This window comes from Trachinotus anak, unplaced genomic scaffold, assembly GCF_046630095.1.
Source record: "Trachinotus anak isolate AG129_WGS33_773 ecotype Australia unplaced genomic scaffold, CSIRO_AGI_Tana_v1 ptg000026l, whole genome shotgun sequence".
In the NCBI taxonomy this organism is placed as follows: domain Eukaryota; kingdom Metazoa; phylum Chordata; class Actinopteri; order Carangiformes; family Carangidae; genus Trachinotus; species Trachinotus anak.
The window spans coordinates 12,690,567-12,703,031 of NW_027273877.1; the positions used below are offsets into that span (position 1 = coordinate 12,690,567).

At 42.9% G+C, this 12,465-nt stretch overlaps 3 protein-coding genes across 3 annotated transcripts in view; 1 reads left to right on the forward strand and 2 right to left on the reverse strand.

The window, feature by feature from the left end:
* LOC139609645 (ribonuclease inhibitor-like) overlaps positions 1–12,465 on the reverse strand; it is a 137,236-nt gene that overhangs the window by 84,462 nt on the left and 40,309 nt on the right. The gene's annotated exons all lie outside the window — the stretch shown is intronic.
* LOC139609603 (NLR family CARD domain-containing protein 3-like) overlaps positions 1–12,465 on the reverse strand; it is a 93,270-nt gene that overhangs the window by 62,188 nt on the left and 18,617 nt on the right. The gene's annotated exons all lie outside the window — the stretch shown is intronic.
* LOC139609950 (NLR family CARD domain-containing protein 3-like) lies at positions 1,074–10,919 on the forward strand. Its single transcript, XM_071465021.1, has 9 exons — positions 1,074–1,078; positions 2,021–2,143; positions 2,247–2,476; positions 2,707–4,558; positions 6,820–6,993; positions 7,688–7,864; positions 8,405–8,578; positions 9,159–9,332; positions 10,186–10,919. The coding sequence occupies exons 1-9, from the start codon at positions 1,074–1,076 to the stop codon at positions 10,193–10,195; spliced, it is 2,919 nt and encodes a 972-aa protein (XP_071321122.1). The 3' UTR covers positions 10,196–10,919.

Below are 12,465 nucleotides of genomic sequence, written 5' to 3' on the forward strand. Positions count from 1 at the left end.
AGTTTCCTCTGCAGAGAAGAGCTCTGTCTTACTACCTGCTAAATCCACTGTTATCAGAGAAATCCACCAAGGTGCAGGTGCAGGAGAGAGCTCTCTGATTGGTTTATTACATGTTATGTCCAAAACACACCCATGATTAATGAAGAGACTAATTACAACCCTTTTGAAGCAGACTGTCTTTACCATCACTGATATCTGTGCAAATGTAAAAAAAACTATTCCTGTTCATGAAGACTCAGATGGAGTTCTAGTGGAGGTGAGGTGAGCAGGATAAAGAGATTGTTGAAAACAGGTAACATGAACAGATTGATAGCTCGTCTGTGCTTCTGGAGTTTCAGGAGTCTGTGCTTCTAGTAAAAGTGAGAATTGGATGTGATACATGATTTTAATGTCCATAGCTCGTTATGGGGCAGTAATAATGATGAGGATGGAATGGTGATGAAGAGTTAATGGAGAATAAAAACCTAGTAGCTTCAATGACAGAAGTAACAGAAGAATCATTAGATCTTACACTAGTGTCAGACTCATTGGCAGGTGTTTGTTCATGGTTCATCAGCAGTTAGAGGAACAACTGTAGGAAGTGACCACTACCCCATAGTGATAGAAGCAGGACTGAGTTTGGGAACATGTGACAATGACGGGTCACAGAAATGGTCGGTCAGTAGAGCTGATTGGGAAACATTTAGATCTATCAGTGAGTAAGAAATGCAAACAACTGATATTAATGAAGATGTTGATGATGTAAATGATGGTGTTTGTAAAGCTGTTTTAGAGGCTGCAAAGAACCTTGGTGGACAAAGGGATGTGATGAAGTAACTAAGGCTGGAAATAAAGCTTTTAAAATGTTGAGAAGGAATCAGATTTTTCAGAAGTTTAATGAATATAAAAGCAAGTGTAAGGAGAACCATAAAAAATGCAAAGAATGAATAGTGGAGGTCATTTTGTAATTTAGTGGGAAGGAAACAGATATGGATAAAATGTGTAGTTCTGACTTTTAAAATACGTAGTTCTGACAATATTATATGAAAACAGTCCTGAAAACAGTGTCTTTGTTAATATGTGTTGGTGTTAAAATGAGGTGAGGTCAGGAGCATTGTTGACTGATTGATGTTAATTTCTAAATCATTTAATTCAGTTTCAGCTGAGGCTGTAAAATATGAAAGTGAGGGAACAAAAACATGCATTGCAGCTTCAGGTGAATATTTTTCAGCCGACGAACAAAAGTGGATGAGGACACGTCCTAAATGCTCTGTTTCCATGAGCCTAGATGGTTAAAATAGGCCCTAAGTCTTCAGAAGGAACCAATGGGCTCAGAGCTGAGAGCCACTGACAGAGGAGGGAAGTCACAAAGTGTTGAGAGACGAACTCACACACTGTTGGTTTGGCTCTTTTCATGGGGTTTGTTATCAAGAACAAACATGTAGAATAACAGCAGAATGATCCTTTAATTACACACAAGTCTGTCTTTACCATCACTGATATCTGTGCAGATGTAACTCTGACAAACTGTGTGTTTGTCAGTGAAGTTGTGTGATGGTCAGATGAAGCCTGCAGCAGGATGTGGTGTTTGCTGTTGTCACAGTCATGTAGAAACACACAGGCCTCCTTGTGTGAAATGAAGCTGAACTCCAGAGAAAGAATCAATATGGAGAAGAAGAGCAGACACATCAGCAGCCATTAGTTTTAGTCAGGATGTTGTTTTGTCTTCATTTGTGGCAGTGGCAGTGTCGGGGTCACAGACATCTGATCCTCTCATCTTACCTTTGTATCACTCTGCTTCTTTAGAGCTGATGTGAGACAGGTCATCAACAGCTGGAGACTGGACACATTTAATGACTGACTGACACAACAGTGTTGTTTCTGGATGCTGCTGCGTTGCTTCCATCCTTCAGTACAGTGTGCGGTGCTGGATGGTGACGTCACTGCAGGACGTCAGCTGAGAGTTCCCACATTGACTCTGTCATCAGAGAATTGATCAGTGATCGATGTGATATGAATAAAAACATGTTTGTGTTTGCAGAGGTCAGAACCACAGACTGAGAGCAGAGTCTCCAGGATCCAGCTGTCTGTCTATGAAGAGTGACTGGTCCAAAGAGTTTGATCCTCCAGACCTCAGTCCTGAACCTGGACCCTCAGACTCACAGTAAGAGACAGTTTCTACTGTAAACTGAGCTGAAGATGATTCAGTTATTAGACATATTTGACTGTGACATGTTAGTGATGAAGAAATGTCTTGACAGAGGGAGGAAGAGGAGTGGTGTCTCTGTGGAGGAGCAGCTGTCCTGCTGTGCTCTGTATCAGGACGTCCTGAAGGATCCAGTCTCTACCAGCTGTGGACACTGGTTCTGCAGACAGTGCTTCACCTCATACTGGGACCAGTCTGGGTCTTCAGGAGACCCCTCCTGTCCCCAGTGTGGACAAAGACCCAGAACCAGATCTGGACTGCAGACAGCCAGTCAGAGCAGCACTGTACAAAGTGAGACTGAACATGTGTCTGCTGATGTCTTCATTTCTGAAACCAGGACCTGTTGTTTTCTCCAGTGTCAGTTGTTCTATCACACAGCACTGACATTTCAGATGATTCTAAAAAGCACAACATTAAAAAGCTTTTCTTTGCTGCTCTTTAGTTTTTCCGTAGCTGATGAAAATAATCAGTAGATTCTCAGATTCTCTGTCTTCAGTCTGACATTGTCTCTTCTCTTTCAGCAGATAGTGGTCTGCAGGAGGTTTTAGATCAACATAAGATCAGTCTGAGGAGCAGATGTGAACGTGTGACTGAAGGAAGTGATGGAACAGGAAGTGGAACCCTCCTCAACAGGATCTACACTGAGCTCTACATCACAGAGGGACAGAGTGAAGAGTTTAATACCCAACATGAGGTGAGGCAGCTGGAGACAGCTTCCAAGATGAAGACCCTCCATGACGCTCCAATCAAGTGCCACGACATCTTTAAAGCCTTACCTGACCAACAGAGACACATCAGAGTGGTTCTGACCAACGGCGTCGCTGGCATTGGAAAAACCTTCTCAGTGCAGAAGTTCAGTCTGGACTGGGCAGAGGGCTCGGAGAACCAAGATGTCAGTCTGCTGGTTCTGCTTTCGTTCAGGGAGCTGAACCTGATCAGAGAGCAGCAGTACAGTCTTCTCAGGCTGCTCCATGTTTTCCATCCAACATTACAGAAGGTCACAGCAGAGCAGCTGGCTGTCTGTAAAGTTCTGTTCATCTTGGACGGCCTGGATGAAAGCAGACTTTCACTGGATTTCACCAACAGGGAGGTTGTGTCTGATGTCACACAGACGTCATCAGTCAACCTGCTGCTGACAAACCTCATCCAGGGGAACCTGCTTCCCTCGGCTCTGGTCTGGATCACTTCCAGACCTGCAGCAGCCAATCAGATCCCTCCTACATGTGTTGACAGGGTAACAGAGGTACGAGGCTTCACTGACGCCCAGAAGGAGGAGTACTTCAGGAGGAGATCCAGTGATGAAGAGCTGTCCAACAGAACCATCTCACACATCAAGAAGTCCAGGAGCCTCCACATCATGTGTCAAGTCCCAGTCTTCTGCTGGATCACTGCTACAGTTCTGGAGCACGTGTTGACTACAGAGCAGAGAGGAGAGCTGCCCCAGACCCTGACTGACCTGTTCTCACACTTCCTGCTGGTTCAGACAAAGAGGAAGAAGCTCAAGTATGATGAGGGACATAAGACGAGTCCACAGGAGCTGATGGAGGCTGACAGGGAAGTTCTTCTGAAGCTGGGGAGGCTGGCGTTTGAACATCTGGAGAAAGGAAACATCATGTTCTACCAAGAAGACCTGGAGCAGTGTGGTCTGGATGTCACAGAGGCCTCGGTGTACTCAGGACTCTGTACTGAGATCTTCAAAAGAGAGAGTGTGATCTTCCAGAAAACCGTCTACTGCTTTGTTCATCTGAGCATTCAGGAGTTTCTGGCTGCGGTCTACATGTTCCACTGTTACACCAACAGGAACACAGAGGTCCTGGAGAACTTCCTGGGACAAGACTACAAACACAGAGAGTCAACCTCAAAGTCTTTGTTTGAGAAGATTTCTGGGATGTTTGGAAACCTTCATCCATCTCTGGGCATCTTCCTGAGGGCAGCCATGGAGAAATCCCTCAGAAGTAACAATGGTCACCTGGACCTGTTTGTTCGCTTCCTTCATGGCCTCTCCCTGGAGTCCAACCAGAGACTCTTAGGAGGTCTGCTGGGTCAGAGAAAGAACAGTCCAGAAACCATTCAGAGAGCCATCAACAACCTGAAGGAGATGAACAGTGATGAAATCTCTCCTGACAGAAGCATCAACATCTTCCACTGTCTGATGGAGATGAAGGACCACTCAGTTCATCAGGAGATCCAAGAGTTCCTGAAGTCAGAGACCAGATCAAAGAAGAAACTCTCTGGAATCCACTGCTCAGCTCTGGCCTACATGCTGCAGATGTCAGAGGAGGTTCTGGATGAGTTGGACCTGGAGAAGTACAACACATCAGAGGAGGGACGACGGAGACTGATTCCAGCTGTGAGGAACTGCAGGAAGGCTCGGTGAGTCCAGACATGATCAATATAATTATCAATCAGTAGATTAGATCAGTAGTTGAGTCAAATTCAGATAAACACAGTTTTCATTTATTCTCATTGTTCTTAGTTTTACTTTGAAACAATCAAAGGTCAGTTGTGTTTTTTTCTGGAGGGGTTGTAAATGCTGTGAGCACCAAAATGTAGATGTTTCAGTTGGTTGTGATTGTTGCTGTTAAGTTCATAAAAACACTTGTTTTGTTTATTTGTAATAATTGTTTGATGCTTCATTGATTTGTTAATGTTCTGTGTTGTTTTGAGTCTTTTTGGTTTAATTCAAACCTGATCAAACTAATTGAAGCAGCTCCACTGATCTTACACCTCAGTGTGTTTCCAGGTGTTTCCAGGTGTTGGGGAGGACACCTGCATATGAGAAAACAGTAGTATTAAACCTTTAGTGTCTCCAGCTGTGCAGTCTGATAAATGTCCTCAGGTGATGTCACTTGGGTCAGTGTGGGTGGAGTCTGAAGATGACACCAGACCTCTGTAGCCCCCCCTCATCTCTGCTGCATAACACACCTTAATCTACCAGCCGAGGGTTGGTGGTTGGGGTCCATTGTGGGTAATGTAGGCAGCAGGTTTTTCTGAGGAAGAAGAATGTGTGAATGAAAAAAGAAGATGTCTCTGGTTCAGCTTTGTTGAAACTGTCCATTGTGACAGTGTTACAGGAGAGCAGTGATGAATCTGTGGAGGTCTGTATTCAGGACTCATGAGGTTTCTATGACAACAGTCATCAGTGTTTGACAGTGAACAGTGAATGCAGTGAAGCTCTAATGAGCAGGTTCTAGCAGGTGTTTAGTAAAGTTTGTATAAGACCTGAATCATTGTCCAGAGATGACTGAAGTCATGATGAGTCTGGAGGATGTTAGGGGACACCCCCCCCACCTTTAAATCACGGGAGACAAAAACAGTGGGCTCCAATGAAAGCTGCTTTAAAAGTAGAGCTGAACAGCAGCCACTGTGGTAACAACAAACACTGATGGGATAATGGTTCATGATCAAACAGAATGTAACAGCTGCACAAGCAGAGAAAAGTCATCACATCAGTGAAATGACTCAACTGGTCAAAGCAGAACAAGAGTGGAGATGTAAACCCCTGAGTGTATTGACCTGATCAAGGCTGAGCTTTATTGATTATTGAACTTTTCATGTTGAAGAGTGAACTTGTGTTTTTTCAAGTGCCATGGTGGAGCTTTAAAGTCTTTCCATAGATTGTGTTGAATGAGACAGAAAGTCCCAGGTGTTTTCTCTCTTGTTGCTGTAGAGGAGAGTCGTATCAGGAAATGTTCAGCTTCAGCCAAGAACACAGGTGTGAATCTATCAGAGCAGAATGGGAGGATTCAGTCTTCTTCTCCACACCAGAGCTCAGTGTCATGTTTCTGTGAGGACCTTCTGTGAAAACCAGGCAGCAAACAGAGATTAGATTGAACTGTTGACTGAGTTGACCTCAGGAGAAATGTTCTGGAGTAGGGATGCCACGGTGTGGAAATGTTCCCACCGGACATTAAGACATGTGTGGGCTCAGTATCTGTAGATTAGACCTCAGTGTTTCCCACACACTGATTTATCTGTGACAGGCCGCCACCACATCAACAATGACGCCACATATTGATTTTCTATTGGTTTACAGTTTCAAATGAGGAAAATCTTATTTCACTGTAGAGCTGCACACACACACACACACACACACACACACACACACACACACACACACACTTCCAGGTTGTAACTGTAGAGTCCACTAAGTGTTGATCACTAGTGTTTTACTGAGGACAGTTTGTTCATGGATCAACGTGGGCGCTGCCACTGTTTCACCACAATGAGCCAGATGTGTTTTATGCAGTGGTGTGTGTTGACTTCTACAGAGAGGCAGCAGAGCCAAGCAATCTGGAGTCAGTTTAAAAACAGTGGAGAATAAAACTGTTTTTCTGAACAAGATTCTGACTCTGGATCAAATCATATGATGGAAGCAGAAATGTAACATCATTTTCCCTCCTTCATCTGCACAACAAAGATTCCCATGAAACTCTGCAGGTCTGAGAGAGAGTGATGAGAATTATTGTTTCATGTCAAACACAATCAGATAAGATGAACTGAGCCACAGATGTGAAGAGCAGATGTTCATCACATCATCATCTTTTCTCATCAGATGCATTTTAACTTCAGTGTCTTTTATTACAAACTGTCTGATTTTATTCTAACACATTTTATATTTTCTCTCATCACAGACTTGTTGGTTGTGGACTCTCAGAGACTCACTGTGAAGTCGTGTCCTCAGCTCTGAAGTCCAACCCCTCCCATCTGAGACACCTGGACCTGACCCACAATGACCTGAAGGATTCAGCAGTGAAGCAGCTGTGTGCTGGACTGGAGAGTCCAAACTGTAGACTGGAGACTCTGAGGTCAGTTCACTGACTGGAGCTGTTGTAGTTTTATATTCAGTTCAAATCTGTGAAGTTCCAGTTTTTCATTGGTTGGTTCATTTTCAGGATTTCTGTGTGAGGATTTAAAAAATCAGCCAGTGAAGAGAAAGAAGGAAGATGAGACCAGGAGCAGAGTGGTGATGGGGAGGGTCAGGAGAATCCCCGGGGGCCGTTTGGGGGCCGGGGCCGGACTGATTATTGTGTAGACTAATAATATTGTGTTATATAAAAGTGGTCTACCTCGCTGCACCATCAGCCTGAACTGAGCCTCGCAGCCTCTTGTCTCTCCCAGCACGTCAAACACTACCAAGTCTATATTTGCAGTAGGGGGGTAAATGAGCGGCCCCTCCTCAGGTGGTACAACCCCGGTGTGCCTTAAACTGTGATTGGTCAGCTGCTGACAATTAAGAGCTGTGAAGTGGGGCTGGCACAGAGTCATCAGAGACGTGTTGGTGTTCACTGTTCACATTGGTTTGAAGCAGCAGCAGAAAGAGAAGGAGAAAGGTGGAGCAGAGAAGAATGAAGAAGAACAAATACTGGAGGAGGAAGCAGAGAAATGTTCCACAATCACAGAAGGACAAAGTCACTCTACTCATTTTAGACAAAGATCATTGATCAGGACAAATCTGACTGATTATCAATCACTGATCTACATCTTTGATTCTTTATTCAGATTGAGGTTCTGCAGTTTGTCAGAGATCAGCTGTTCTTCTCTGGTCTCAGCTCTGAAGTCCAACCCCTCCCATCTGAGAGAACTGGACCTGAGCTACAACCTCAACCTGCAGGATCCAGGAGCGAAGGGTCTGTGTGGTTTTCTGCAGAGTCCAGACTGTAGACTGGAGACTCTGAGGTCAGTTCACTGTTGTAGATCTTATATCTTGAATCCACAGCTAATGAAGCTTCACACACAAGTTGAATCCATTGACTGTGAATGAATGAATGACATTGTAAATAGTTGTTGTCTCATGTTTCCAGTTGTTCTTCTCTCAGACTGAGAATGATTCTTCAGTTTCAGCTCATTTCACTCACTTGTTATGAATAATGTCTGTTCACTTCAGTTCAACCTTCACAGCTCACACACTCGTATTTCTCTCAGTCAGAGGACTCATGTTTTCTAAATCCACTGGAGAAAATGTCCAGTGTTAGTTGTTCAAGTCAATTCATTTTTATCACAACAACATACAGAAGATCCTCACAACTAATATTTGTCCAAAGAAAGTGAAGAAACAATCTTCTTTTTTTTCAGTCGATTTCAGTGAAGTGTCAGGACTAATGTCTGTTTGATCAAACTGTGTGTGTGTGTTTTCATCTGTAACACAACACACACAACTGTTGTGTTGACAATGATTGATTATCAATCACTGATCTACATCTTTGATTCTTTATTCAGCTTGGAGAACTGCAGTTTGTCAGAGATCAGCTGTTCTTCTCTGATCTCAGCTCTGAAGTCCAACCCCTCCCATCTGAGAGAACTGGACCTGAGTGTAAACCACCTGCAGGATCCAGGAGTGAAGGGTCTGTGTGGTTTTCTGCAGAGTCCAGACTGTAGACTGGAGACTCTGAGGTCAGACTCCATGTTTTCTTTCTGTGCTGAGATGAATTTGATGTGAAAGTTGTGTTGACACTGAGCTGCAGACATGAGGCTGATATTATACTGATCCACACTGAGGATCTTCATGGTAAAGTCTGTTTTCTTCTTCTCTGCTTTTAGTCCAGTGACTGTTTCTCTTCAACTTTCACCTCATGACTTTTTAAAACACCAACTTTAAATCCTGTAGGTTTGACTGTGTTAAATATTTGAGCTCAGTCACCAGGTGTCTGTGTCTCTGCCGTTCCATCAACTCGTGAATTTAATATATATTTCTATACATTTGTTCTCATGTCTCCAAACTTCAGCCTGACATGTTTGTTGTCTTTGAAAACTTGAGGATCTTTAGTAGAATCTGCACAACATGAGTTTGTATAGATGGAGCCACAGGTGGAGCTGGCAGAGTTGAAGAGGTGGAGTCACTACGTCTTTATTGAAGCAGCAGCATGTTGTCATGAATATTAATGAGAGCTATTTTTACTTTGTCTGTTTGACTCTTTGTGGTTTCAAGCAGGAACTTTGTCTCCTAAACTCACATCTTTGATTCTTTATTCAGATTGAAGAACTGCAGGTTGTCAGAGATCAGCTGTTCTTCTCTGGGCTCAGCTCTGAAGTCCAACCCCTCCCATCTGAGAGAACTGGACCTGAGTCTCAACCACCTGCAGGATTCAGACCTGAAGGATCTCCGTGGTCTCGTGGAGAGTCCAGACTGTAGACTGGAGACTCTGAGGTCAGTAGAGGGGCGGAGTCAGTCCATGCTGCTCTCAGCAGTATTGTACTAAACACAGTTAGTATCAGAGCAAAGATCCAGTGTTTCCTGTGAACCTCCAACCTCCTCAGTGGCTGCTTTCCTCAGTGAAGCTGTGAGAGGAGAACGGGGACAGGCTTCAGGATTGGACAGAAAGACAGAGAGAGAGACAACAGTCAGCCAATCAGAGCAGCCAGAAGCTTGTTGTGATCATGTGTGTGAGTTGATGTGAAGACGACTGTTGTTGTTGTGTTGATGTGTACAGGAAATAAAGCTGATTCCAGCTGACAGCCTCACAGATGGACAGAGACAGTGTCCTCATTCATCAAACTGTCCAATCTGATCTGAGACTGTTTGTTCTCTGGTTTCAACACTAAACAGCTGATCAGTTTCATCTGTGTCACAGCTCTGAGATCAGTGTGATGGAGCCTGACAGTCCCTGGCTCTTAGTGACAGCCTCCATGTTCAGTCAGGTGATGTTTCAGAAGCAGCTCACATGTTGATCAACACACAGAGACTCTGTGTTTAAAGTGACATCAGCTGACAGGTAACAGGAGTGAATCCATCACTGACCTGTTGCTGACTCAGCACTTTGTTTCCACTGTGGACTGAGTGAAATGTGCAGAGTGAACAGACTTGATGATGAACGTCTCTGCAGGTCTGTGAGCTTCCAGCTCAGTGTGTTCACTCCAACACGTTAACATGAGAGCTGAGAGGAAGCAGCTGCTGCACATCTGGTCTGAACAGGACTGAAGTCCCTGCTGCATCACTGACTGATGAAGTGAGTCTCTGTAAACACTGATTCATCTCCTCTGCTTTCTTCTTCTCTACACAGATGGAGGTGAGAGTGGAGAGGAGAGCTTGATCCAGCAGTGACTGACAGAGGAACCAGAAGAAGTGGAGATGACTCTCAGTGCTGCAGTCTGAACTGATCTGAGAACAGCTCCACTGTCACACACAGAGTCCAGTCCACCATCATCCCTGTGTGTTCCTCTGGATCTGACAGAGCATCATCAGTGTCTCTGGACTTAAAGCTCATCAAGTTCAGCTCTGAACAGTTTCCTTGTTGAGCTTCACAAAGAGGGAATTTCACAGTAAAATGACTTGAACTCTGAAGATGAGTTTGACTCAGACGTTGAAGCCTCATGTTCTTCAGCTGAACTTTACCAGATATTATTGTACAGGAGGAACATGTTGTTTTTATCCTCCTATTCAGTAATACTTGATAGAAGATATATTAAATGATCATATTCATAATTTTGAATATGTTAAATATTTGTAACCAGCCCCTGCAGTGAATAGAAACCAAAAAGGATTTTTACTCCAGTAGAGGTTAAAATGTTTTAAGATAAAAGTAAAAAGTAAGTTAAAGTTAAAATCTACTCATTATGTTACTGTTACATTTTCATAGTATTGTATTTTATTGCACATTTACTGCTTCTCTTAAGCCTGTTGAGATATGAGGTTTTTAGCCATATCTCCCAGCCTTTTTATATGAGCATGTCTATATATCTTAATGAAAAGTCAACAAGTATAATTTATCATTAATTAACAGCACTTTAAATCCTTCTGTGTGGTAAATAATGTTTTTATATTTACTTCCTTTTCTTTATAGCCTTACATTTGACTGGTGTTTAGTTCTGCTGTTTGTAGCAGAATAATAATTCAGTGTAAATTCAAATGTAGCTTCAATTTTCACCGACACGGTGAAGGGGGCAGTAGAGTTTCAGTGTTGGCATTTCACTTGTTTCTTGTCTTTGTTTAACACAACTGTTTTTACATCCAGAGACTGTTGATGTGAAGTGCAGCATTATCAATGACCATAATTAGCAAATCATTTGAACTCATTTCCTCCAACCACTACTGACTTATTCAATGACCTTGTTGCTTCCAATGATAATTTAAGATTCCTTTTAGATACAGTTTCTCCTGATCAAAAAAAAAGAAAAGCTGAGAGAGGACAGAGGAAAAGCAAATCACATGTTCACTTGTATATTTTTAAACATAGGGTTTTAATTAACAGTTACGTCGTCAGGAAAGAGAGACGATTAATTCACAAAACCAAAATAACCACAGTTTTCTTTTCTACATGTAACCCACTCTTGGGGCGCAATGCTCTAGATTCAGGAGGAGCTGAGTGCAGGGTGGAGTGACCGTAAACACACAACATCTAAGTGTAGTTAACTGCAACTTTAGTTGGCTTTAAATTTCAAACAACAACACAATTACACAATTATTGAAAATAACAAACTGGGCCCTTTTTTCCTTTTGAAATAAAATAACATAAATTGTCCTTGTTGTGAGATCAGCTCTCAGTCACTGCTGGATCAGAGGCAATATCAAAGTTTCCTCAGAGTCAAGTGATGGTCTAAATCAGATGAAAGTCTGGTTTATCAGAGTCTTTAAAGTCAGAGTGCACTCTATGTCTTGTGTGGATTGAGCTGTACCAGTCTCAGGGACTGACACAGAAAAAGATAACTCCGGTGATCCAGTGGAAAGGGGTGATCTGGGTGTCTGGTGTCGTTGGTGGCTCGCCATCCACTGACCCGCTGGACTTCTCCTCTTTCTCCACAGTAACACTGAGAACCCTTACTTTCCCAGTCAAGTATGTATTTCCTTTTCAAAACAGAATCTGTTTCACCAACCAAGTAAATCAAGTTTTTAACAAAAAACATAAAATGAATCTTACAGCATACATCTTTTTAATTCAACATCACTGCTTGACAGCAGATCAATATCCCCAGCTCCATGGAAACAAACTATGATCTCTTTCCAACATTTCCGATTTTTTCCTTGTTTGATAAAATGATGGATTTTATTCTGAACTTAAATATTAAGCATGAAATATGTCTCTTTTTAACATTTATTTATTCACTGATCACAACGTGATGATAACTGACTCCTCTTGTGAATCACTTCAATGCTAAGATGTAGCAGACTAGCATAGCAGCAGCAGAGAGGCTAGCTTACCGAGACCTCATGGTCCATGGCTCCCGCCGTGCAACCGCTTCAACTGTGTTCTGATAGCGACAGACTTCTGCATCACTTATGACTTAATTCTCACTCGTTTTCAAACCTCAAAGTGGGGACTCTCATTCACACACGCACAAATTCA